Genomic DNA, 25111 nt, shown 5'->3' with positions numbered 1-25111 from the left:
TGGTGATACAATAGTGAACAAGACAGACAGGGTCTTGGGCTTCATGAGGCTGAATGAAACCCTCTAGGGAAGGTTACATTACCTGTCCACACACATGAAAAGGCAAATAGACAAATGTCTTTACAAGGATTTTCCCTTGCAAGCTACTAAAACTCATTAGCTGATCTAAACAGAAAAGTGATTTATTGAAAAGAGCCTGGGAGATTGTAGAAAATGGAAGAGGAAGCGAGCCTGAGCAGCTGGAACCACTTGCAAATCTTGTAGTAGAGCCAGGACAGTCCAGACATCCCTCCATGCAGCATCCCCAGAAGGGGCGCCAAATGCCAATACCATCCTTATGTCCAGACAGCTGGAGCCCCTGCCCAGCATTCCACACCTCAGAGGGCTCTGCTCCAGCTCTCCTCCAGTCATAGCTCTGGGCACAGGGCAAAGAGTACACAGGGCTAAGGGGACATGCCCACCTGGGGCTTGTGCTTCTCCTTCTAGAGCACATTTCAGGAACTGAAAACTAGAGAACTCCCCACCCAGGTGGCCCCAAGCAGCTTCCAGAGTCTGTGCAGGCCTCTTCCTCTGAGACATCCTTCCTAGAATGGACTGCGTCACTCCCTGCTTCCAGATGGTTGCCAAGAGGTAGCTATTTCCAGGGAACAGAGAAGGAGCTTGGATGTATGGGGCCAGACTGCCTACACCAAGCACATGAGGCCCTTTATGGTTCATGATGAAACTGAGGGTACAAGAGGAGGGGCTGGGAAGAGAAGGGGGACAAGTAGAGCACTGGGGCTTGGCTCTCCCCTTACCAACTCATTCCATCATAGAACTCCAAGGAGTCCAGGAATTCTAAATTTGAACCTGGCCTTTGAATTGCTCTAAACGCATATTTTTCAAGGCAGTAAGAGAGAGTGATTTTTATTTGACAATGTGTTAGCTTGATCTAAAACTTGAAAATATTTATTTTTTAAAGATTTTATTTACTGGGACGCCTGGGTGGCTCAGTCGGTAAAGATTTTATTTATTTATTTGAAAGAGAGACAGAGAGTATGAGTGGGTGGGGGGAGGGGTACAGAGAGAGGGAGAAGCAGGCTCCCCACTGAGCAGGGAGCCCAACGCAGGGCTCAGTCCCAGGACCTGAGCCAAAGGCAGATGCTTAACCAACTGAGCCACCCAGGTGCCCCATAACTTTTAAATATTTAGATACGTGGTTATGTTGTATTTCATTTGTACTGTTGCTCCAAGCCCCACAAATGTTAGGTGACCAGCTCACCAGATTTTACCCTGTAATCACAGCTACGGTGTCGCTGGAAAACCCACATCACTTCTGCCACCACTCCCATCACCACCAAAATCGATTCTCTACCAATCCTGCTCCTTTGCGTCACTACTATCTTCCTGTTCACAATCCCCGGAAGGTGCTTCTGATGGGCTAAGCCTAAGTCATGTGCCCAAGGCCTGACAGTAAAGGGGGTGAGAATTAGTATGTGACCTTTGGGTATTTTATGATGGAAGGTAACTATTGGTAACTAAGACTAATATAATAGGAAATTCCTCAAATACAGAAAGGGGTTAAGGTTGTGGGCAGTGAAAATAATGATAAATTGTTTTCTACAGCCTACCCTCTGGCTATCCAACATCAAAATCCACCCTTTGTCCCAAACCCTAGGCCTCTTAAAAATGTAAGGGTATCACCTAATATACTAACACTTTTGCTAATACAAACAAAAAACTTCACTCCTCCTCCAAGAGAGACTACTCAAAGTTTTAGCAATGACCACATCTGTCTTGGTCAGCTTGGGCTGCCAAAATAAAATACCATAGTTTGGGTGGCTTAAACAACAGACATTTAGTTTCTCACTGTTCTGTAGATTACAAGTTCAAGATTAAGGTGCCAGCATGGTCAGTTTCTGATGAGAACTGGTGAGAGCTCTCTACCTGTCTTACAGATGACTGCCTTCTCACGATGGCCCATGACAGAGAGAAAGAGACCTCTCTCTCTTTCTCTTCTTATAAGGCCACAGTCCTATCAGATTAGGGCCCTACCTTTATGACCTCATTTAATCTAATTTACTTCCTAAAGACCCTATCTCCAGATACGGTCACACAGACACAATTCAGCCTATAGCAAAATCCAATTCTAAATCCAAGATCTCAGGGTGACATCCATTCTTCTTCTAGTTTGTTATAATCTCATCTCTATTCTACCACACCTGGTAACCACCAACAACACACCTGATCGGTCAGGATAAGCTAGGTTATTTTGCAATAACAAATGACACCAAATCTGAGTACCTTATATATAACACAACAAAACTCTATTCCCCATGCACACCAAGCCTGCTGTGGGGCTCGGTGGGCCTTCAGCACAGCTGTGTTCCATGTGGCGGCTCAACATTCTAGGCTGCTTTGATCTTCTGTCATGCTCCTTCATCTCGACACATGTTTCCATGAGTGCTGCAGCCAGGAAAGACAGTCAGGGGAACTTTTGTTTAAACACTTCTATGCACAAATGACACATGACATTTCTATACACATTTCATTGGCCAAGGTGTATCATACAACCATACTTAACTTTTTTAAAAAAGATTTTATTTATTTAAGAGCAAGAGAGAGCATGAGCAAGGGAAGGGGCAGAGGGAGAAGCAGGCTCCCCTGCTGAGCAGGGAGCTCGATGTGGGGCTTGATCCCAGGACCCCGGGATCACGACCTGAGCCAAAGGCAGACGCTCAACCGACTGAGCCACCCAGGCGCCCCCAACCATACTCAACTTTAAGGGAGCGACTGTCAGAAGAAGTAAATCAGCATCTTGGTGAGTAGTAATAATATCACCACAAAAATCTATCTTCAAGAATGAAACAGGGGCACCTGGGTGGCTCAGTCAGTTAAGCGTCTGCCTTTGGCTCAGGTCATGATCTCAGGGTCCTGGGACTGAGCACCACCCCCCTCCTCACCCCCTGCTCGGCAGGGAGTCTGTTTCTCCCTCTCTCTCTGCCCCTTCCCCCAATCATGCTCCCTCTCTCTTTCTCTCAAATAAATAAATAAAATCTTTTTTTTTAAAGACTTTATTTATTTATTTGACAGAGATAGAGACAGCCAGCGAGAGAGGGAACACAAGCAGAGGGAGTGGGAGAGGAAGAAGCAGGCTCATAGAGGAGGAGCCTGATGTGGGGCTCGATCCCATACCGATGGGATCACGCCCTGAGCTGAAGGCAGACACTTAACCGCTGTGCCACCCAGGCGCCCCATAAATAAAATCTTAAAAAAAAAAAAAGAATGGATAAAGGAGGATGAAAGAAATGGGAATCAGTTAAAGAAAGAGGGGCATTTCAAAACCAGGAGGAAAATATGGTTAAAAACTATAGTCTGTAATTATGAAAATAGCCCTGGGGCTTAACTAGCATTTATTACGTACTTCCTTCTCATACTAGTTTTCTATTGCTATGTAACAAATCATCACAAATTCAACAGCATTGAAAAATCCAAATTTATTATTTCACAGTTTCTGTGGGTCAAGAGTCCAGGTACATGTTGACTGGGTCCTCCCTGCTCAGGGTCTCACCAGACTGAACTTTGGCTTCAGCCAGGGCTGCAATCTCATTTCAGATTGAGTCGTCTTTCAAACTCACCAGGTATTGGCGGTTGTGCTAGTAGGACTGAGGCCCTGAGTTCCTATAGCTGCCTGCCACATGGCCCTCTACAACATGGCAGTTTGCTTCTTCAAAGCCAACATGAGAGCACCTGGTTTTCTTTTCCTTTCTTTCTTTCTCTTTCTTTCTTTTTCTTTTTTCTTCCATTCTTCTTTCTTTTTTAGAAGAAAGGAACTCTACGCTGCCACACATGGGGCTTGAACTCACGACCCCAAGATCAAGAGTCACATGCTCTACCGACTGAGTCAGCCAGGCACACACACACCCTTTTTTGTAAGAGAGAGAGAGAGATTGAGCACGTGAGTGGTGGGGAGGGCAAAGGGAGAGAGAGAATCCTAAGCAGGCTCCACGCCCAGCATGGAGCTGGGCTACAGGGCTCCATCTCACAACCCTGAAATCATGACCTGAGCCAAAATCAAGAGTCGGATGCTTAACCAACTGAGCCACAATGATGCCCCAAGGCACCCCCTTTTTAATTTTTTTTTTAAGGCTGCTGCTTATTTCTTACCTCTACACACTTTTTTAAAGGGCTCACTGATTAGGTCAGTCCCATCCAAGGTAATCTCCCTTTTGATGAACTCAAAATCAACTGATTAGGGACCTTAATCACATCTGCAAAATCCCTCCATTTTGTCATTTATCATAACCTAATCCCATGAAGGATATTCCATCATATTTACAGGTCAAGAGATTAAGGTGATCTCAAATCAAGGAGATACAGGGCACACACACCAGGGGGCAGGAATTTTAGAATTATGTTCACCACACTTCCACTATGACTCATTCCCTCTATCTCCAACTGGCACTTCACCTGGTTGACATTCTGTGACTGCAAAGAGACTCAAACCTTCACACCCAAGGGATACTAGACCCTAGTGGTCCTGCCTGATTAAGTTCACAAGGGTCTTCCATTAACTTTGATCACTAGGCATGGCATCACCAGGGGGAAGTGCCCCAAGTACCCCAGGTATTACCCACATATACGTTGCCTCTCTCACCACTTGCCCTTCCCCTTCCTCACCCACATTGGGATTAATCCCAAACCCCTGTCCCTCCTCTGAGCCTCTGTGCTTACTGTTCATTCTACCTGGAATGTCCTCCCTCCTGCCTCACCCATCCTCGGGGCTCTGCAGAGATCCCTCCTCCGTGTAGCCTCCTTTGCCCACTCTCTGAACCCCCGGTGTTCTTCATTTCCAGCCACATAGATTACTTTCTATTTTGGGTTCAGGGGACCTTGTTTCCTGCACTTCTCTCAGAGAGGAACCCTGGGGCCTGCAGTAGCCCAAATTGCAGGAAATGAAGGAGAGGGGATGTTCAGAGAATCCTGGCAGTGGTGTTACTTCAAGCTCCAGAGGGCAGGATGCAGGAAAGAGGGGGGTGTACTATTGCTCAAGACTTCTCCCCATCCTGATGTCATGTCACCTCTGGAAGTCCTGTGCAATGTTCTACCCACACCCTGAGACTAAAGGGCCAAGCTCTGCCCCTCTGGCTGGGCCAGGACCCTCTAGATATGGACAGAAGGCTTGGAAAAAGATGGGGTGTGAAGCAGACCCCTTCCCACGATCAGGGACTTTCAGGGTCTGAGTCATTTGGTTTCTTGCTCATTTCCAGCTCCTTTCTGGAAAAAGACAGCCCAGCCTCCTCAGGCCAAAGCCCCCACTGCACAGGCCAGGAGCCACACATTTTCATTTTCTGCATACACTAGACGCCCCCTACAGGCCCCATGAGGCTGAGAGCCCAGGCCGGGAGCCTCATATCCCCTTTTCCCTGTGCAACAGATGCTCGCTGGGGGCCCTGTGAGGTTGGGAATTGCAAATGGATGGACTGAACAGCAACTGGAATACACACCCACACACAAACAAGTGCCAACACCCTCAGCCACTTAACATATGTTCTACCCACATAACAGTACTCATATACATCAAAGGACATACCACACTTAGTCTTATAATCACAATATGGGCACAAGGGCATATCAGACACACATGATTCATGCACATGTCATGGACCCACAGACCCACAAACACACACGGACACAATCTTTCCTCCTACAGAGGAGTATTTGTTTGGAAGAAATAGGTTGAAAAGCCACCTGGGGAACAGCGTGATATCCTGAGTGATATAAAAGGAGACTGAACTGCTTCTAGGTCTCATAAGGCTTGTTGACTGAAGAGCCCTTTGTTTTCCTGGGTATTAGAGTGGTTTTAGGTTTGGAACAGTGCAGGTAAGAGTTGGGGTAGAGCTATTAAAAAAGAGAAATTTGGAGTTTGCAAGAGCTTAATCTGTATAACTTGTATGAAAGCTCATCCTTAGAAACTGGACTCATGAACTCAGCAAGCTGGGTTGAACTGTCCTCACTGCATCCTGGATACCATAAAGAGAAGTCTCCTGATACTGGCATTACATGGTAGGTGATAAATGAGAAACAGGGATGGACCTAACCTTCACTGAGCGTCCACTGGGAGTCAGGCACATGTACTACCGCACAGGACATACATTTTTTCTATTTTACAAGTGAGGAAACTGTCATCTCTTCCCTCGTTTGTCCAAGGTCATAAAGCCAGATTCAAACAAGAGTTTGAATATTAAAATCTTCTTTTCCTTCATTGGTAATGACAAAGGCAAGGCATACATGTTCCCACTCCCAACTCACGTTCCCAAAAATACTGATGCAGACTAAGGACTGGCAAACTGTGGCCTGTGGGAGAGATCCGGCCTGCCAACTGTTTTGTAAATAAAGTTTTATTGGAATGTAGCCATGTCTGTTCATCTATATGTTGTCTACGGTTGCTTTGGGGCTACAACAGCAAAGCTGAGTAGTTACTCCAGAGACAGTATAGCCAGCAAAACCTTAAATATTTACTATCTGGCCCTTTACGGAAAAAGTTTGCCAACCTCTGATCCAAACTCAGCCTCAGAACTGGAGTTAGCAAGTGAGACAAGGCTTATTGCCTTTGGAGTCTTAGCCCTGTAGTCACCTGTAGTCACCCTGTAGTCACTACCCTGTAGAAGGGTAGTCAAATAAATGAATGGGATGGAGCATGGATGAATGAACCGGTGGGTGGATACTACAGGTAGTATATCAGAGTTTGCTCCAAATACCAACGTTCTGCCATTTATAAGCAGGGAAACCTTGGAAAAATTAATCTTTCTGGGTCTTAGCTTCCTCATCTGTAAAATGGGAATAATAATAATTATTCAGAGCTCTTCCCCTTACAAATGACAAAAACCCAATTTAAAGTAGCTTAAGCAAGAAGTTAAAAATTGTTTTATCACATAACTAGGTCCATTAAAAATAGATTTTGGGGGCAACTGCATGGCTCAGTCGGTTAAGCATCTGGCTCTTGATTTTGGCTCAGATCATGATCTCAGGGTGGTGAGATCAAGCCCTGCATTGGACTCCAGAGCTGGGCATGGAACCTGCTTAGGATTGTTTCTCTCCCTCTCCCTCTCCCTCTCCCTCTGCCCACTTGCGCTCACCTGCACTCTCACTCAAAAAAAATTTTTTTAAATAGACTTTGGTCTACTTCTGCCCTAGGGGTCCAAATGATGTTAACTCCATCTCTTCTAATTCTTTTTAGGGGGCTTCATTCCTCTTGTAGATAGGTACTCTTCTAACAGCAGGAAATATGGACCCTGGAAGCCTCAACTCTACATTTTTATAGTAGACTTTTATAGTAGACATTTTATTTTATAGCAATCTAAAACAGGCCCTCTGGGGTGCCTGGCTGGCTCAGTCAGTAGAGCATGTGACTCTCGATCTTGTGGTTGTGAGTTCGAGCCCCATGTTGGGTGTAGCAATTACTTAAGAATAAAATCTTTAAAAAATAGGGGCGCCTGGGTGGCTGAGTCAGTTAAGTGTCTGCCTTTGGCTTAGGTCATGATTCCAGAGTCCTGGGATCGAGTCCCACCTCAGGCTCCCTGCTCAGGGGAGTTCTACGAGCTCCGGTGTCCAGAGTTTTTATTGAAGTTTCATTATGTAGGCACGACTGAATTGGCTGAACTCAATCTCCAGTGCCCTCCCATACCCAGAGGCTGGGCAGGCTCAAAGCCCCGACTCCCCAGTGATATGGTTGGTTTTTCTTACGACCATCCCCTAGACGATCCTAAGTCATTTCACCTCTTAGCATAAACTCAGGTGTGACCATCCAAGGGGCTCATAAATAACAAAGACATTCCTATTACTTGGGAAATTCAAAGATTTAAAGTCTCCCTTTCAGAAATCAGGGACAAAGACCAGTCAAATTCTTTATTACACAACAGAAAGGAAGAAATTTCTGGATATAAAAATGAAGGCTTCAGGAGGCCATAAACAAGAGACAGCTACAGCCCCACATACACATCACAGCACCATCACGGACTCCCTCCCCCTCACCATCACTCTTCCTCTCACTCTCTACCATCCAGCCTCACAAGCAGGACGACTGCAACCCACACACTTGCTGCTTCCAAAGATTCTACCCGTTTGTTCATCTCTCTCTGTCTTCCATGGCCTCCTGAACAGCACCACTCTTCTTCTCAGCATACTGATTTCTTGGTCTCCCCTGGAAAGCGGAAGGGGTAAAATGGTAAGATGCAGGGCAGAGGAGGGATCAGAGTCTGTGAAGGAGACTGTAAGTTCAGTTCAACACCTGGGTCTGAGTGTGTCTGTGAACCTGAGAATGTACATGTGCCAAATGGGCGTGCCCTTGTGATTGTGTTCCTGTGTACTGTCGGTATACCTACGCATCGTGTACATTCCTGTGCAATCCATACACAGACTTGTGTGGTATGGGTACACCCGTGTGATATAGATGTGCCTGTGCCCTGCTATTCCTAAATGTGTCAGCACCTGGATGGGTCCTGTGGCCTCTGGCTGCCCCTCTCTCTAGAGGCTCTGTCTCCTTTAGCCTGGGTTTCCAGAGGAAGACGAGGATGGTGCACGTGGATGGAAAAGAAAGGAACACTAAAGCTATGGCACTGGGGAGAGACATCCTGAATTCTAGTCAGGGCTGTGGTCTTCCCACCTAAGAGTCCCTCAAGATCTAACCATTATACCCACCCCACCCAGCTCTGAGTGATGCCAACAACTCTGAGGACTCTGTCTCTTGGTGAACCAATATCCAATTCCCAGGAACATTTTTGATGCCTTTTTGTTCCTATCTCCTTCTCAATGATGGCTGTAGGGTACTGTTGTCTTGGCTGGGGGTGGTGGTGAAGAGTAACCAGTCTCTTCCTCTCCCAATCACCTCCTCCGTCACCTGCGCCTCCACTCATCATCTTACTTCCTTCTCCTTGCCAAGCTCGTCCCCACAAGGAAGCCCCTGAAACTGATTCCCAGTGTGGTCCTCAGTTTCTGCCCCTCACACCAGGGCCTGACAGGGAGCTGAGTTCCAGGACTGTTCTGTTCCTTCTGATGCCAGGTTCACTGTGCTGAGAGGTCACCAGCTCTATGCACCCCCAGACCAGCCCGGGGTGGTCATCCAGAGACTGCAGAAACACTGTGCAAAGGCAAGCCCGGCACTCCCCAGCCCTACCTCCTCCCTCGGAGCCCCTGCCCAAGACCCCAACCCATGACCTGCCTCTCCTTCCTCCCCTAGAACAAGCGCCACAGCAGTTAGGCCCCTGACAGCCCCAGAGGGAGCCCTATGTCTGAGTGAAGGGATGTGAGTCACTGCAGCCCTGGGGAACCAAGGATCAGAAGGAAGGACCAGGCCTCCAGCAAGCTTGCGCCAGACCTGACCCAGCCGGGACAGGGCCTGGAGTGTCAGTGTGAGTGTGAGTGTGAGCAGGGGTGAATGTGGCAGCAGCGCAGCTTCTCCTCCATACCCAGACCGCAATGCTTCCAATAAAGCCCACCTGATACCCATGGCTCTGTCTGCAATCTTGTTTGTGGCCCAGGCAGGGGAAGAGAGGTATGAGAGGGAGAAAGAAGGTGGGATTTGGGGAAAGAGTAGTTGTACCCATTTGCCACACTTCAGCCTGAGGGAACTTTCACTTCACTTACTTCTGGTCACTCCCCTACAGTCCAGCCAGAAGGCTCTCTTCCTCCCTCCCCAGACTAACTGGGGCAGCTATTTCCAACCTCCCACACCGGGTTAATTGAGCTCTCTAGGCTCTACTGCAGTACCCTCTACTGCCTCCAACCAGTGTGCTATGTTTACTGTAATAATCCATCTTCTCTACTGCTGTGTACCCATTCCTAGCCTGATATATTTGCTGATTGAATGACTGCCGGGACAAAAACCACAGGAAAATAAATTTCAGCTCAGAGAGGAAGGGCTGTGACCCTCTGGCCATTAAGTGACTTGGCCAAAGCCACTCACACATGAAGTACTTCTGTAGGCTGCTCCATTTAGGCTGGGAACTCTCTGGAGACCTATTCCTCCTCAGACCACAGTCATACAAGTGATCGGGCAGAGGGCAAAGAAAGGAGAGACGACTGGGAAAACAGTACTGGAGAGCGTCCCAAAGCTCTTATCTCGCTGCCTGGGGCTGAGGTCTCCAGGGAGAGAGCTCCAAAATCTGACTCTATACCCACAAAAGAGGGTTGGGTGCTCCGATCGCATCCTAGTTAATAGGGCCCGACTCCGCCCCTTTAACGATAGATGACCCTGGCTCCACCTCCAGCGAGACACTTTGACTCCGCCTCCTCTGAAGAAATGCTCAGACTTCGCCCCTTCCGGGTAATAGGCAAGCCCCACCCCTGGAGGGCGACGGAGTCCCTATTACGTAACGGTAACGGTCTGTTTCCGGGGTGGAGCCAGGGAGGGCGGGAGTTTAGGCTGCGCCGACCCCTCAGCCCCCCTCCAGGTGATCCCAACCCCCGAAATCCTCACCCAGGGCCCCAAATATCCCAGGTCCATGACCGCAAAGCCTTTCGCCCTGACCCCCTGAATGTCCTAGGCCTCCGAGGTGACCGACCTCCTAATTCCTTAACGTCTGGTGCCTCCCAATTCTTCCATCCCACCCCGTCTCAATGTGGTAATTGAGGCTTCCCGGGGGCACCTGCCTCAGATTACCAGAGAACAGGTCAGACTGATCTGAGAATGACAGAGAAGGGGACCTGGGGTTGCGGTATCCTTGATCCAATCATGCCGCTCCCCAGGAGACGTTCGGAGCCCAGGACATGTCGGGATTGAGGAGATACGAGGTGGCGCTGGAGGCGGAGGAGGAGTGAGTGGAGGCGGGTTCTGCGGAGGAGGAACCTAGCCGCTCCGGGGTGGGGGGAGGGCGCGAATTCTCGGCGGGCGGGAGGCGTGGGGCCCCTCAGGGGGCGTGGGCTGCGGAGGGAACCGCCTCTAAAGGGCGGGGCGGAGCCTTCCAAGAGAGGGGCGAGGCGTCTGAGCGGCGGAGTGGTGGGGTCAGCCCCGCCCCGCCCGGGCCGGCTCGGCCTTCTCTCTGCAGGATCTACTGGGGTTGCTTCTACTTTTTCCCCTGGCTGCGCATGTGGCGGAGGGACAGGAGGTGAGGGGGCTGCGACACCGCGGACCCGCCCGGGGCATACGAGGCTCAGCCTCAGGAGGACGGATGGGGGGAATCCGGGAGTCCCCTCCCCGCCTCATGCCAGTGTCGGGTTGCCCCACAGCTCGGCGCATCCCCGGGAGCAGAAGCTGGAGCCTCTGCGAGGCCTGATGAGCTGTCTGTCAAGCGGCCTGGGCCCTGCCCCCCAGCGCTCGGGTCGCGGCCTCCCCCGCCGCACCCCCACCGCCACTGCCCAGCCAGCCGGTGCATTAAAGATTTAAACCGAAGTCACCGTGCTGCCCTCCTGACTCTGCCGCCGCTGCCACCATTCGGGCTGGGAGCCCCTCTACACGCCTGCTTTTCGTTACTGACGGGGCCTCCCTCCCTGATAGGATGCCCTTCCATATCCAGGCCCCCCGTTATTACTAAGGATCCCTCATCAGTGTCAGGCCTCCCATTACTGTTGTCACTGACTACCCTCCGCCACCTAACCCCCTCCCCCCACACACACACTTTGCTGCAAATAACCTTTATGCCGGGAACTAAGTAACCCTGCCCTGGTCTTCCTCCAGGCCTATCCCCACATTGATGTGTTCCACCTTCCTCCTAGACAGGACTTTGTCAGGCGTCTGGAGAATCTTCTTCTGAGAGAGAATCCAAACTATTGTAAGCCCAGAGTTGTAGGAAGTAGGCTGTGAGAGGAGGGAAAGATTCCTAGACACTGACTCCCTCAGCCTGCCACAGGGGAGTGACTTGGGACTGTTAGAGAGCTTTCCTACAATTAATACCACAACTTCTGGCTCCCCGTCTTTTCCCGGGTTTAAAGATACTTGGCATCAGCTTACCTAGCAGGTTTTGCTGTGTCCCTAGGAGAACCCAAAGGCCATGGCTCCCTGCCACCCCTGTCTTGTCACCTAGTTGACCTGAGACGCTCTAGCTCCTAAAGTGCTAAGGATGAGGGACTTGTAGTGGGCCTGGTTTCAGTTAGGGACGGGGCCCAGCACCAGAAAAGATACCAGAAGATTAAGTTAAAGAGACAGCCCAGTTTATGGGTGGGGGCAAAGCTAATTTTCATCCTGGGGCTGCACTTGCCACAGCAGATTGTGGCTGGGGAGAAGACTTGGCCCTGTCTTTGGAGTAGCCAAAGGGGGGAGAGGGGTGTATACCCGGAAGAATTCATTTCTTGCCTTCCCAGGTATCTGGACCGATTGGTCCAGGAAAGACCACAAAGTATATGACATACAACCAGCTGATGGAGATCTGTGATAAGTAGATGGCACCCCAACAGCTGCGCCTGAGCTCTGGGGCACAAGTCCAGACTGGAGGGTGGGAGAGAGACCATAAGGCCTCTGGTACTAGCAGTTCAAGAGGAATGACCTCTGGGTTGTGGCCACTTCAAGAACGGACCCAGGCTCCTGAGCCATTTCTGCAGAATGTCTACATCAAGAACCCTGTCAAAAGTGGAGTGCCCTGTCCAGCCCTGGGCCTACACCTCACCAGGACACTGTCAGAATTCCTGAGTACCCACAAGGCAAACTCCAGGCAAGGGCCTTCAAGCCTCACCCTGGACAGGAAGGAAGAGAAGCTTAAGTTGTTCAGCATGGGAGGGGGACTAGTTCTTACTCTTGGAACTGATGGTCCCTCCTGATTGTTTCAGCAGCCCTGCAGCAGAAAGATGCCCAGGACAGGTTTGAGTCCCTATCCCAAGAGAAGGCCTGCCCCTTAGAGGATAGCTGGCCACAGAGCAGAGGGCTGCAGAAGGCACCCTTGCAACAACCAGATAAGGTCTGGATTACTGGGTTATGACTCAGTTGATGTTTCAAATACAGAGCAAGACTTGAGGGTTGAAATCTCCAGACCAGGAGTGGGAAATTATTCAAGGTGCCAGGGGCACTAAACTTAGCAGCTTGCCTCCACCATAGGCAGTCCCCAGCTTCCTGGAAAGGACAAGAAAAGGAGGAGGATTTTGCTTTAGGGGGTAAGGGGAAGAAGGGAATGGGGTCTGGGCATGGGATTAGGAGAGAAGAGACAGGAAGGAGAGGAGGGTTTGGGGCTTTAGCAAGGGGATGGGATGCAGAATGTATAAGGGGGGGGTGGGGGGTGGGGGGTGTATTACCGACCTGGGTGGGCAGCAGGGAGAGGCTGGAATTTGAATAGAACAAAAGAGAGGTAACTGAGCTCTTGAGTCTGATGTCTCAATAAGCCAGGATTGGTTCTGGAAACCCCAGCCCCCTGCTGGCAAGAGGCTGGCATTTCTGGGACAGGACCAGGCAAAAAACGGGAAGGTAAGATTTCTTGGGTCTTTTTCCTGTTTGACAGCAGCAACCTGGCACCAAAGAACTTTATCTTCTCCCATCTTCCCACCTTATCCACCCCATCCTTCCTCCCTGTCTCACGTCCCTGGGGAAAGCAGCCCCCACCTCAGCATCCCGAAGGTATCCCAGTAGCACCCAGCTTCTCACTCTGGATGTGACTGTCCCAGCCAAGACTCATCCTCAGCCAGAAGAGCTTGCTTTAGGGATCCATACTCATCAATTTTTCCTGATAAGACAGACAGGCTAGGGCAGGAAGTGGAGAGGGGAAAATGAAGGCAAGTTGGTGCTGGCCTGCCCTCTGCTCCCACCCCACCCACAATTCCCCTATCAGAATTTGTGTGTACTCAGATGATTGTGTGATTGAATGATTGTGAAGACACAACTATGTGGGAGTGGGACTTTGAGTACAACTGGGGCTATGTGATTCTGTCTTTCGTTGTCTGACCATGTAAGGTGGACTGAGTGATTGAGGTGTGACTGAATGTGACTGGGTATGTGAGTGTGAATGTCCATCGTCGGATGCCACTGTGGATACTTAGGTGCCCTTACTCAGTCACTGTACCATCAGTCTTCACATCATACACCACCTGTCTCTCCAGCTTCTCTGTCCAGGGCTTAGAAGCCATAGGAAATAGCAGCCCTAGAAGAGGAAGGGGTCTGTGGCAATTAGGGCCCAGGAATGTCACAGGATGAGCAATACATCTTCACCTGCCTCTGACTCACCTGGTGCCCCAGGTGAAAGGCACCCAGATAAAAGGTAGGGGAGGAGGAGGAGAGAGAAGTATCCAGGCTGAGCAGCATGAAGGGGCCCTCATCCACATGCAGCCTCCTGCTGCTACTGTTGCTGCTGACCCCAGACCCTGGAGCAGGTGAGTGCTTGGGGGTGGGGGGGAGGTCCAGAAGGTCAGGGATTTGGGTGAATGGGATGGAGGGAAAGGGACCCAGGAGTCCATCCTCCAGCTGTCTGATGGAAGGGTTTGGGTCAGGAGCCCTCTGAACACATGGCCCCATTGTCCCCTAGCACTGCCACTGCCAACCAGCATTACCTGCTGTACTCAGCTCTACCGCCAGCCACTCTCAAACAAGCTACTGAGGAGGGTCATCCGGGTGGAAGTGCAGGAAGCTGATGGGGACTGTCACCTTCAGGCCTTCGTGTGAGCTCTGACCCTCCCCCTCCTCCTGACCCCTGACTCTGACCACAGTCCCAACCCCAACCCCGATTGCTAATTCTGATGCTGACTCAGGTTTTCATCTAGCCTTTGCCCTAACCCCTGGACCCTAACTTCATCCTCAAGCTATGACGATAGCTTTGGACCTTTCCTTTCCCAGGCTTCACCTGACTCGACGCAGTGTCTGCATCCACCCTCAGAATCGCAGCCTGGCTCGGTGGTTTGAGCGCCAGGGGAGGATGCTCCAGGGGACTCTGCCTAACCTGAATTTGGGGCTGATAGGGAAAATGGACCAGGGCCCTCAGTAGCCAAAATAATAAAGCAGCATTGGTCAACAGTCTCTGATCGTGGTTTCCAAGTTCTATGCATTCTCCTGTGAGCCCTGAATCTGAAGCTGGGAGACATGTCAATTAACAGAAGAACCTCCTCATTCTCTTTATTCACATCTTCACAAACCCCTCCAGGGGCAAGGCCAAGCGCCAAGGAGCCACAGATACTCCCCAGGCACCTACATGCATACATTTAGAGAACACACGTTCCCTACTTCACATACACATGGGCACACATGGACACACACATACACATCTACACACATTCCTCAGGGGGACCTCCCACTCCAAGATGAAATGAGGGGTCCAGGCACCTTTCAGCTGGCAAGTTTGGAACAGAGTCTGACAGAACTGGGCTCCAAACAGAATCTCCAGCTGAGACCACTCCCCACCCTCCTGCCTCCATGGGGATCTACTATCCTGCCTGGGTTCTATCTGTCCATCCACACCAGCAAGACAGAGTTATAGGTGTATCAGCTGAAGCCCTCCTGGGTCATCTACAGGTTTGGGGCTCCTAGAAGAAGCAGGAGGCAAATCAAGGGAGATAATAGGACTAGATTTTGGCCCAGACACCCTGAGAATGAGGGAGGGGACCCAGCTCTGAGCCCAACACCAAGAATGAATAGGGGAGCCCAGCTCTGATTGAAACCCAACACCCTGAAGATGAGTGTTCCTAGTTCTGGGCCCAGGTACATCAAGAATAAGGGAGGGGACCCAGCTCTGATCCAGGACACCCTAAGAATCAGGTTAGATATCCAGCTCTGAGCTTAACACCCTGAAAATGGGGGGGGCCTATCTAGGAACCCCAATACCATGTGAGAGAGGGAAGAGACCCAACTCTGAGCCCAAGGACTCAAGAATGAAAGGTGATCCCAAACCTTAGATGTCCCACTCACCTGGAAGCTTGTCCACTGGAATCACTGGAGCCAAGAACCTAGGCTTTTGGGGTCCATCCTTCCCATCTGGTCTCAGTCTCAGCCTGGAGCACAAAAAGGTAGCTGTCTCCCTGACAATGTTGGGCATCTCTGTTTCCTCCGAAAACAGTGTAGTAGTAAAGGGTCAGGAAAGAAATCAGTGAAAATAATGAAGTTGGGGGTTGGAGGGAGAGGGGGAAGTTGTTCCAGAATCAGAGAGTTTCGCTGGGAAATCATGAAGGGTGGGAATGGGTGTGGTCTGTGGGTATCAAAACATCTGTGTGGGATCAGAATCTGAGGGGCCGATGGCAGCTACTTACCAGAGCCCCAGTGCCAGGGCCCCAGCTGCCAGTCCCAGAAAAGAGAAGATTCCCAAAGATGCCAGCACTGCTACCTGCTCCAGTGGGTCTCTGTGGTCTGAGGGGGAGGGTCACATGCCACTGTCAGAGTGAGGCTTCCTGGTCAAACCCTTTCTCTCTGGGGCTTTCCCGTCCTATACAACCTTTGTTCACCTGCCCAAGCTTACCAAGTGGCCGTGGGTCTGGCAGGAGGGAGGGCCTGGGGGGAGCTGGGCTGCCTGCCTGAGGCTCCTCCTCCAGCTGCTTCTGTGGCTGTCCCCCAGCTGGTATCTCCTTCAGCAGGGGCCCTGAAGGGAGGCGAGACCTGAGGAGAATTGTCCACAGGCGGTGGCAGTGGAAGACAGGGCCTGCCAGGGGAGGACAGGGCCTGGCTTGCAACCAGGGGTGCCCAGGAGGTGGAAGCCGAAAGGGTAGAGCCAGCTTCTGGGGACCTAGCAGAGGTGAAAGCTGACGGGCAGGGCTTAAGCTGGGGGTGGGGGGGGGGCCTGCAGACAAGCAAGGCTGAAGACTGGGACCTCAATGTCACGCCTTCGTGGCAGGACACGTGCATGCAGCCCACTCGCACACCCGTCTGGCCGACAGATGCCGTGGGATGGGCCTACAGCCCGCGCACTGGGCTTGGTCTCTCACCGGTGCTCGGAGTCCCCCAGGCCTCAGGACTCCAGGCACTCCAGGTGCCAGCGTCCAGAAAGTCCCGGGCACTGACCCGTACAGCATGGGGCAGCCCAGCCACAGCGTCCGTGATCACCTCCTCCAATCCTGCCGGCTCCACCTGGGAAGAAAGATGGTTCCTTGGCCTGTTATCCAAGTTGTAAACAACAAGCCTACCTGCCCCCAGCCTTAGTTAGCAAAGGGCACCGTTTCCTCCCAGTCCTGTCCCTGTCAGACTGGTGGAGCTATCTGGGCCTCACATGGTGTGGCTGGTGATGTCAGGTCTACGCCTAGTGTTTGGAAGACAAAAGTGCATAGTGGTTACAGAGACAAGTTGTGCCATCAGGCTGCCTGGGTTCAAATCTTTTCTGTAGCACTTACTGAGTGACACTGGGCCACTCTGTGCCTTGGTTTCTTCATTTGTAAAATCGAGGTGAATATACCTGAACAAGATAATGAATGTTAAATGTGTAGTCCGGTGCCTGGCGGGCAGACGGTACTTCATAAATACTGATCATTATCTGAGGCAGCTGCTCCCCAGACTTGATGTCAGCCAACCTTTAACATCTTCAGAGGGGGAAATTCACTACTGTCCTCATCTGGGTATATGAATGTTTACATGAGAATGTGCCTCTGGGTGAAAGGCACTCCTTTTCCTAGAAAAGTCATTCATAAAAAGCCACTCCTGTCTTCGCACAGGTGGGCTTACATCAGAGTTACAGCCCCTCAGGGCAGGGGCTAGGCCTATCGCGCCCTGCTGCAACGCCAGCCCCTGGCACAAAGGCTCACCCACGGAGAGCACTCTACTAGGGGAGGCGACAGGGCTTTGATGACCTGTCAGTGCGCCAGAGAGCCATGCAGAAGAACCAGGAACATGAAACCAGAGGCAGAAGCCATAGCCCCAGACTGAGACACACTCCAGGCCTCACCGTGGACCAGGCTGGATGCTGCGCGGGACGGTACTGCAGTCGGAACTTGAGCAGGAAGTGGGGCTGGCGGGGCCAGGAGGCAGGGTACGTCCAGCTGGCATGCAGGCGGCGGGGATAGCCGGGTACTGACTCTACCCGAAGCCCCTGGGGTGGGTCAGGGCGCACTGAGGGTGGTGGAGACACAAAATCAGGACGGACAACAGGTACCCATCCCTTCCCTACCACCTCCCAAGGGAAGGTGGGTATATGCCTAAAGGTACCTGCAGGAGGCACTTCCAAGGGGCTTGGGGAGATCTTAAGCTTCATCATCCTTTGGGCTCAGAACTTGTCTGTCACCCCTATTATAAAATGAGCTGGGGCGCCAGGGTGGCTCAGCCAGTTGAGCGTCCAACTCTTGGTTTCGGCTCAGGTCATGATCTCAGGGTCGTGGGATGGGGCTCACGCTGGGCTCCGTGCTCAGCGTGGAGTCTGCGTGTCCCTCTCTGGCTCTTAGCTGAGCTTTAGTTCCCCCCTCCCACATACGGATCAAAAGGAAAGAGGGGCCAGCAAGGGCTTACACTGGGCAGGGAGGGCATGAGACATGGCTGCCTTCAGCACAGGGCCTAGAAGCAGAGGCAGCTCTGGGGCGAGGCACCCAGGAAGGACTTGTGGGCTAGGCAGCCTGGAAGGGGAAGCAGCAGCAGCCTCTAGAGGCTGAGGTAAGCCTGCCCCCCAGGCTCTGATCTCTTTGGCTTCTTAGTCTCCACGTAGCTATCTGTGTGCTATGTCGGAGGGAACTGTTCGGGAGCTCTGGCAGGTGGAGGTTCTGGGTTGGGATATCTGTACTCTGGAGTCCATTTGGGGTCTCCGAGGTGGGCTCTGAGGGAGCAGTAGGAATGCGTACTCACGGATGCTCTGCAAGCTCACATCCAGCAGGCGTGTGCTGGCCCCCAGGGGGTTCACCTCAGTCACATTTATTCGGTACTGGCTCCAGAACTCTGCCCCACGGACTACACAGCGGGCAGCCCCTGGGGGTTCCTGTGGGCATGGCCAGGGCCCTGTGGATGGACTCATCCTAGGAGGGAGGATGTGGTCTTGGGCTTCGGAAATGCTCATGGTGGGATCCAGCTGGAGCCCCCACCCTCCCCCTTATGTCCTACCTCAGGCCATCAGCTCCTGGTACAGTCTTCTTCCTGGCAGGGAGGGGGCCGTCTGAGGTCAGGAAGGAAAAGAGGACCCTCCCTCTCTCTCTAAGGCCTTCCTCGGGACCTCCCTCACTGCCTCCCGTACCCATGTTGGGCCTGCACACCCAGAGATATAGGCATACACACCCAATCATGCACACACCTGTAGGAGGTGAGGTAGCGGGTGGGTAAACCGCTGACCCGACTGGGACTCCAAGTGCAGGAGAAGTTCTCATAGTCAGCTGCTTGGCAGGAGACAACAGGGCGGGCTGGGGGGTCTAGAGGCAGAAGGTGCAACTGGATTCTGAGAAGTCCCCAGGTCCTTCCCATCCTCGAGGGCTTACTCAGGGTCTGGATTCCCTCAGGAGCCCCTTGCCTCATCACTGTCACCCAATACTCCCTCCCCAACTCACAGCCCAGCTGTAGGGTCACAACGCCCCCAAGTGCACCATCCAGGGTCCGGCAGATGTAGGCGCCTTCGTCAGTGCTGTCTGCCCGGGCCAAGACCAGTTCATGCCCCAGCCCAGAGTCAGGTCCCTGGAGCAGCTTTGTCTCCCCGTCCCGAAACCAGGACACCGGGGCCCTGGGGGTGAGATGAGGTGATGACAGAGGGAAGATTTGAAGCGTAAGCCATACCACAGCTCTCCATTGGCTTCTCACTGTGCTTGCAATAAAACCCAGAGTGCTTTAAGTCCTTTAAGTCCAGGGGCTTACAAAGTCCCTGGTGATCTAGCCCTTGCCTTCCTTTCCTTCTTCAGCTCCTCCCTCTCTCCCCCTCATCCATTACACTCCAGTCACATTGGTCTTCTTTCTGTTTTAAGAGTATTGAGCTCTTCACACCTCAGGGCATTTGCACTAGCTGTTCCCTCTGTCAGGAATGCCTATACCCAAACCTGTGCATGGCTGCCTCTTTCTTGACCTTCAGAAATTAGCTTCAATGTCACCTCCTCAGAGAAGCCTTCCCTGATTACCAATAGAAAGTAACCAATCAGTTATCCTCTTCCACATCACTTTCTTTTGATTTTCTACCCTGCAGGTACCAACAACTGGCAAGATTTGTATTTGCTTATTATCTCTCTGCCCTACTAGAATGTAACCTCTGCAACGGCAGCCATCTGGCCAGGCTTGTGCACTGCTAGATCTCAGAGCCTAGAATAGACCAGGGACTTAGCAGGTGCTCAATACATGTTAGTTAAAATTTTCTGCCAAATAAGGATGGTTTGAGGGTTAGGATAGCTAGAGAGGTGAGGATGGGAGGGGCACGAGGACTGGACAGAGTCAAGAAAGGGTCATGAGTGTCAGCCCAATGGGCAGGTGGGGCACTTACCCAGCAGTCACTCCAGGGCAACACAGTGTCATGGACCTGCCAGGCTGCCCATACTGGACCCCTGTGGAGGGCACTTCTGAGGAAAGGCTCTTCCTTTCCCTCTCTCCCATCCCAGCCCCACTTAGTGAGCATGACAGGGTAAGCGGCAGACTTTTAAGCCCTGGGTGGGTCATTGGGTCAAAGTATCACGTTATAATCTAGAGACAGAGGTCAGAAGACAGGGTAGAGAAGGAATGCTGCCAGGTCGGGTGTCAGGGGTTGGGGGTCACAGATTAGGCATGGAAAGGGTCCACAGTGAGGGTGGCAAGTCAGAAGTCAGAGTTAGAGTCATACAGCAGGATTCTTCTCACCTGGGGGGCCCCAGGCCTGGGGACAGGGGGAGGCGGCAGACGCCAGGGCTACAGCCACGGCCAGCAGGACCCTGCTCAGCCCTGAGCAGCTGCTGCTCATCTGGAAGGAGAGAGGCAGGGTCAGCAATCCCCCATTCCCAGATGGGAGCCTAGGGCCTGCCTCCTCCTCTTCTAAACTGGGACTTTCTAGGAAGAAAACTAGTACCAAATGGGGAAGGATATCAGAAAACACTGGGGGATCTGATCTAAGATCCCCCTTTCCACCATACACCCAGTGCTGCATGTTCATACATGCAAACACACACACACACACACACACACACACACACACACACACACACACCCTCCATCTCAGTCCCGGGCCTAGGGCCCAGAACAAAAGCCGGAGGCGACAGACTGTGCCAGCAGTCCCTGCCCCCCCTCCGCACCCCCGCCCCACACACCACCCTTGGCGCCCACCCCTGGCACCAAGTGCTGGCACCAGCTCAGTCACTCCCATTAGCTCCTCCAGCCCAGCTGCTGGGAATGCCAGTGTCCACCCCCACCTGGCCCAGGGCTAATCATTGCCTCTGATTAACCTGAGACAGCCTTCATCAACCTTGGGTGGGGGGCTGTCATGGTGGGTCTGAGCCCACGCTGTATTCCTAGCAGGAGGCCTAGCCCTGATCTGGCTGCCCGGCCTCTTCTCTCCTGGGCCTGGCTCCTTGGGCCACTCATCTGGGCCTGACTCTGGAATCTTGCTGGTCTCGAGCCTGTGAGGCTGGATGGGGCTAGGGTGCAGGCTGAGGCTGCAGAGTTAAGCAGATCCAGATGCCTTGGCTGCTGCCAGAGGCTGGGGGTGGGCAAGGAGCCAGGACATGGAGACAGGGTGTCGGGGAGGGGAGAGAAGGCTGAGAGGAGTGAGGAGCCTGCAGGGAAAGGGGCCTGGGGTGGAGGCCACAGGACCAAGAGATGCTCCAAGATCAAGACTGGGAGGTGGTGGGGGTTCAGGGAGGCAAGGGCTGGGCTAGGGCAGCGGGAACTAGAAAGGCAAAGGAGGTCACCAACACTTGTGTATGGTAACCACCACTTGTGGGGGTGCTGGGAGAGACAGATTCTGGATGGGAGAAGAGCAGGATGAGAAAGGCAGTGGGGAAGTGGTCATGGGGATAGGAGAAGGAGCAGATAGGGAGAGGGCCCAGGCAGGCAAAGGCTCTGAAAGAGGAAGAACACAGACCCTTCCCAAGTAGAGCAGAGCAAGGGCCTCCGTGTGTCTGTGTATCTGTCCGAATGTGTCTAGTAGCTCACACCCCCCCACCCCCACCCCAGCCACATTTACCCTGCTCGGCCCCGCCCTACCTCGGTGATCCCAGTGGTTGAGTGTCCATGGCCTCTAGGACTTCCTCCCACCAGCTACAGCACCCGTCTCAGCTCCACTCAGTTCTGGGACCCCAGAACCATCCCCTCCTTCCCCTTCCCTCCTCCGCCCCTCTGGGCCCTAGAGCTCAGCCGCCCTGAGCTAGGCCCCCACCTCCCTCCTTCCTCCTCCCCTTTCGTCCCCCTCCCACCCGAGGCCCTGGGAAGGGAAGAGGCCTCCCCCCCAGTCTGGAAAGGAAGCCACAGGCACAACCACGGCCAGCAAGAGGGAAAGGAGGGCTGCTTATGTCCCTGTCAGGGAGAGGTTCCCTATGTTTTCACCCAGCCACATTCACGCGTGGATTCACTAAGCACAGTCAACAAAAAGACACTCCCTTGAACACACGTGGACATAACCAATGAAAAATCAGACACAGACTCGACTCGTGCCCCCATTCTTTTCACTCTCCAGCAAATATTTCCTTAGGGCATAGCTCACTGTTTTTTGAGGGGAAGAGAGGCCCCAGGTTGGGGGGTATAAAGAAAATCCAGAGTCCAGTCCCTCCGCCCCTAAACGTTCCAGCCATTTCTCACCTCCCCCTCCACTCTTTGGGCCCCAGCACCAGGAAATGCCTTTGGTCCCTTGGTGCCAGATATACAAGACCCACACTTACCCTCAGACACACACTCTCAGATATAGCCACTCACAGTCACATGGATACACTCAGACATCCTCACTCAGACTCATACCCATACCCTCACACTCATACCCATACCCTCACACACACAGACACACAGACACTTAGCACGCTGCCCCTGGGCTGGGGTCACAGCACTCCCTAAAAGCAAATCCTCATAATGGTTTAAGTCCCTTCTTCCAGGCAGCTCTCAGCGTGGGAGATCCCACATCTCATCACTGCTCCAGGCCCCCATGCAGCCAAAGAGACAAAGGTGAACAGGGGAGCTAAGCGTAGGGGTACAGAGAGAGACAGAGACGCAGAGGATGTGAGAGGCAGGTACACAGAGGGACCTGGGGAGACAAACCTGTGAGGAGACACAGAGGACTGACAGCTCTAGGAAGACAGTAGCAGGGAGAGAAAAAGAAATAAAAGGAAACTGAGACAGGGAAACAGAAAATAAGCAGTAGACCAATGACAGGGATTCTAGACACAGAAGGGAAGGGAAGAAGACAAGTGTATTGGGGTGGCTCTGTCTTTGCTGGACATTAAGTAGAAAGGTCAGTCTCACTGACTACTGAAGTTGGCGGCCGAGATACAGCACAGCTCCTCTCTTACCAGTCGGACACAGGACACAGGACACACACACGATGCAAGTCTCACTCTCACTCTGCTACTACCGAAGTCACACAATGGAACACACAAATCCAGCCACTCACTGTCACACAGGCAGACAGTCTTAAACCCCACAGAGACCTTCCCAAAACACTCCCCATGTGGTCACAGGCCCTCTCACACACAAACACGAACCCAGTCTCTCACCAAAAACTGCACGTTGGCAGAAACGCACAACCCCACACTCGCACAGCCACATGCAGATTCAGCCACATGTACACGGACACACGCAGTCATACTGACAGCTGCACCAAGTGATACTGTCACAGGTCCACACGCTGACATCGTCACACACAGCCCAACAGCCACACGCACACACTGACAGTCCGTCCGTCAGTCCAGGCCCTCCAGATCGCACACTAGCTTGCCCCACCCTCTCCTGGCAAGCCTTCCTCTGGTACTCCCGCCGGCCCCAGCAGGCCTCACCTTCTGCGGCCTCCGCCGCCAGCGCCCTCCGCCCTCTGCCCTGGCTTCTACTCCCTCCCGCCCTGGGGCCCCCGCAGAGGGGGCGGCTCCGCCCAGGCACCAATGGAAGAACCGAGGTGAAAAGGGAGGGGGTCTGGGCCCATTGGAGCCTCCAACTGCCAATCACCTCCACCCCACCTCTGCCGGACACTTCCTGTCCCGTCCGGGACTGAGGAGACTGCTGGGGGACAGAGTCTGGAGCTGGATTCCTGGGTCCTCGCCTACAGCCCTGCTCTCCCGGGACAGCAGGACTGGAAGTTTTCAGGCCCCTCCTCCTTCCAGCAGTCCAAAACCAAAGCCTTAAGTTCAGTGGTGCTGGGGCCATTGGGCAGGTGACTGGAGAAGCTGCAGGTGCCCCTGACTCCAGATAAGGAGGGCTTGTGTGGGGCAAGGGTTCTCAACCCCAACCGGACATTGTGGTTTTTAAACTGCCAAGCCACACTCCAAACCAATTAAATCCGAATCTCTGGAAGCCGGTCTTGGCATCAGTGTTTAAAACTCCCAAATGATTCCAAAATGCAGCCAAATCAAAGGCGTAGGGTCAGGTGCTTGTGTAGGTCTAGGCCTTAAGAAACCAGCCTCCACATTCAGGGTTCACATCTACTCCCCAGTCACTGGGGTCTCAAGGGATATGTGTACAAGTCTTTCTCAGCTCCTTCCAGACACTCGAAGTCCCAGACCCTACCCCTTCAGGGTCTCAAGGAAGAAAAAACCCTGGACTAGAGGGCAGGCGGCCAAGGTTCTCCGGGCCAAGTCATCACTGTCTAGTCTAGGCATGAAAGCCCCTCCCAAACTCACGTGCCTTGAGAGAAGAACAAAGATAAAAAGCCTCAGGCCATCCTTGCGTGGCTCACAAGCCCTATCCTTACCTGAAAGTTTGCAGGGCACTAGGTGGCAGCAGGTCTCCTGGGTTGCGTGCCCTATTACTGCCACACAGTCATACCATCCTGCCAAGGAAGCAGGTCCAGAGGGGAAGAGGCAGACTCAAGGTCCCTACTTCCAGTGCTGGGGCTCTTAACTCTGATAGCCCCTCCCCTGCCAGAGCTGCTTTCTTCCTTTCTTCCCCTGCAATGATTGGGGCACATGGGCAACACAAGTGTGGAGAGCCTGCCCATACATGCTACAAGTGAGAATCTAGAGAAGAAAAGGACACAAGGCCATGTACACGTTCCCTACCCACCCCTTCAGCCCATGTGGGCTGGAGCAGAGCCAAGCTGCAGCCACTCACAAAGCCAGGATTTTGGCCAGCAGCCCAGTGTCTGTCCACTGACCACTGGGACCAGAATCCTGCTCACCCGCTCCCCACCAAACCCTCAGGCCTAGGCTTGTTGAGCTGACATATCATCCTAGGGGTGGTGGTGAAGGGGGCTCT

The 25111-nt window shown here is 52.6% G+C and overlaps 3 protein-coding genes across 7 annotated transcripts; 2 read left to right on the top strand and 1 right to left on the bottom strand.

Moving 5' to 3' along the window:
- Window positions 1-7873: 7873 nt before the first annotated feature.
- IL11RA (interleukin 11 receptor subunit alpha) lies at window positions 7874-23780 on the bottom strand. Of its 3 annotated transcripts, none has more exons than XM_019793335.2 (14): window positions 23701-23780; window positions 20588-20687; window positions 20238-20298; window positions 19324-19493; window positions 19074-19188; window positions 18887-18919; window positions 18635-18801; window positions 17748-17911; window positions 16798-16939; window positions 16335-16454; window positions 16129-16225; window positions 15791-15873; window positions 13946-14036; window positions 7874-8182 (listed from the first exon to the last, which is right to left on the bottom strand). In XM_019793335.2, exons 2-14 carry the CDS (start codon window positions 20685-20687, stop codon window positions 8035-8037), a joined length of 1491 nt encoding a protein of 496 aa, XP_019648894.1. In that variant the 5' UTR covers window positions 23701-23780; the 3' UTR covers window positions 7874-8034. The 3 variants fall into 3 exon arrangements, with proteins under 3 accessions (XP_019648894.1, XP_034519946.1, XP_034519944.1); XM_034664055.1 differs by lacking the exon at window positions 23701-23780 and adding an exon at window positions 23648-23673; XM_034664053.1 differs by lacking the exon at window positions 23701-23780 and adding an exon at window positions 21926-22050.
- Window positions 10264-11368, top strand: LOC109488513. Of its 3 annotated transcripts, none has more exons than XM_019793340.2 (4): window positions 10264-10355; window positions 10726-10793; window positions 11025-11084; window positions 11206-11368. In XM_019793340.2, the coding sequence occupies exons 2-4, from the start codon at window positions 10747-10749 to the stop codon at window positions 11360-11362; spliced, it is 264 nt and encodes an 87-aa protein (XP_019648899.1). In that variant the 5' UTR covers window positions 10264-10355; window positions 10726-10746; the 3' UTR covers window positions 11363-11368. The 3 variants fall into 3 exon arrangements, with proteins under 3 accessions (XP_019648899.1, XP_019648898.1, XP_034519949.1); XM_019793339.2 differs by lacking the exon at window positions 10264-10355 and adding an exon at window positions 10363-10430; XM_034664058.1 differs by lacking the exon at window positions 10264-10355 and adding an exon at window positions 10377-10430 and having other exon boundaries at window positions 10986-11084.
- CCL27 (C-C motif chemokine ligand 27) lies at window positions 14049-14905 on the top strand. The gene is made up of 3 exons (XM_002930523.4): window positions 14049-14265; window positions 14418-14550; window positions 14726-14905. The coding sequence occupies exons 1-3, from the start codon at window positions 14196-14198 to the stop codon at window positions 14871-14873; spliced, it is 351 nt and encodes a 116-aa protein (XP_002930569.1). The 5' UTR covers window positions 14049-14195; the 3' UTR covers window positions 14874-14905.
- Window positions 23781-25111: the final 1331 nt, after the last annotated feature.

This window comes from Ailuropoda melanoleuca, chromosome 7 (assembly GCF_002007445.2).
Source record: "Ailuropoda melanoleuca isolate Jingjing chromosome 7, ASM200744v2, whole genome shotgun sequence".
NCBI classification, from domain to species: Eukaryota; Metazoa; Chordata; class Mammalia; order Carnivora; family Ursidae; genus Ailuropoda; species Ailuropoda melanoleuca.
The sequence above is the reverse complement of the archived record's forward strand: the minus strand, read 5'-3'. Positions and strand labels throughout refer to the sequence as shown.

Excerpts from the sequence above, each read along its gene's own strand:
- CCL27 (XM_002930523.4), top strand. The coding sequence starts at position 14,196 with ATGAAGGGGCCCTCATCCACATGCAGCCTCCTGCTGCTACTGTTGCTG. Across the intron at positions 14,266-14,417 it reads GACCCCAGACCCTGGAGCAG|CACTGCCACTGCCAACCAGC; the intron begins GTGAGTGCTTGG and ends ATTGTCCCCTAG. Across the intron at positions 14,551-14,725 it reads TGTCACCTTCAGGCCTTCGT|GCTTCACCTGACTCGACGCA; the intron begins GTGAGCTCTGAC and ends TTCCTTTCCCAG.
- IL11RA (XM_019793335.2), bottom strand. The coding sequence starts at position 20,687 with ATGAGCAGCAGCTGCTCAGGGCTGAGCAGGGTCCTGCTGGCCGTGGCT. Across the intron at positions 17,912-18,634 it reads TGTGAGCTTGCAGAGCATCC|TGCGCCCTGACCCACCCCAG; the intron begins GTGAGTACGCAT and ends CACCACCCTCAG. Across the intron at positions 15,874-16,128 it reads GCCCTGGCACTGGGGCTCTG|GCTGAGACTGAGACCAGATG; the intron begins GTAAGTAGCTGC and ends TTTGTGCTCCAG.
- LOC109488513 (XM_034664058.1), top strand. The coding sequence starts at position 10,747 with ATGTCGGGATTGAGGAGATACGAGGTGGCGCTGGAGGCGGAGGAGGA. Across the intron at positions 10,794-10,985 it reads GCGCTGGAGGCGGAGGAGGA|CCCCGCCCCGCCCGGGCCGG; the intron begins GTGAGTGGAGGC and ends TGGTGGGGTCAG. Across the intron at positions 11,085-11,205 it reads ATGTGGCGGAGGGACAGGAG|CTCGGCGCATCCCCGGGAGC; the intron begins GTGAGGGGGCTG and ends GTTGCCCCACAG.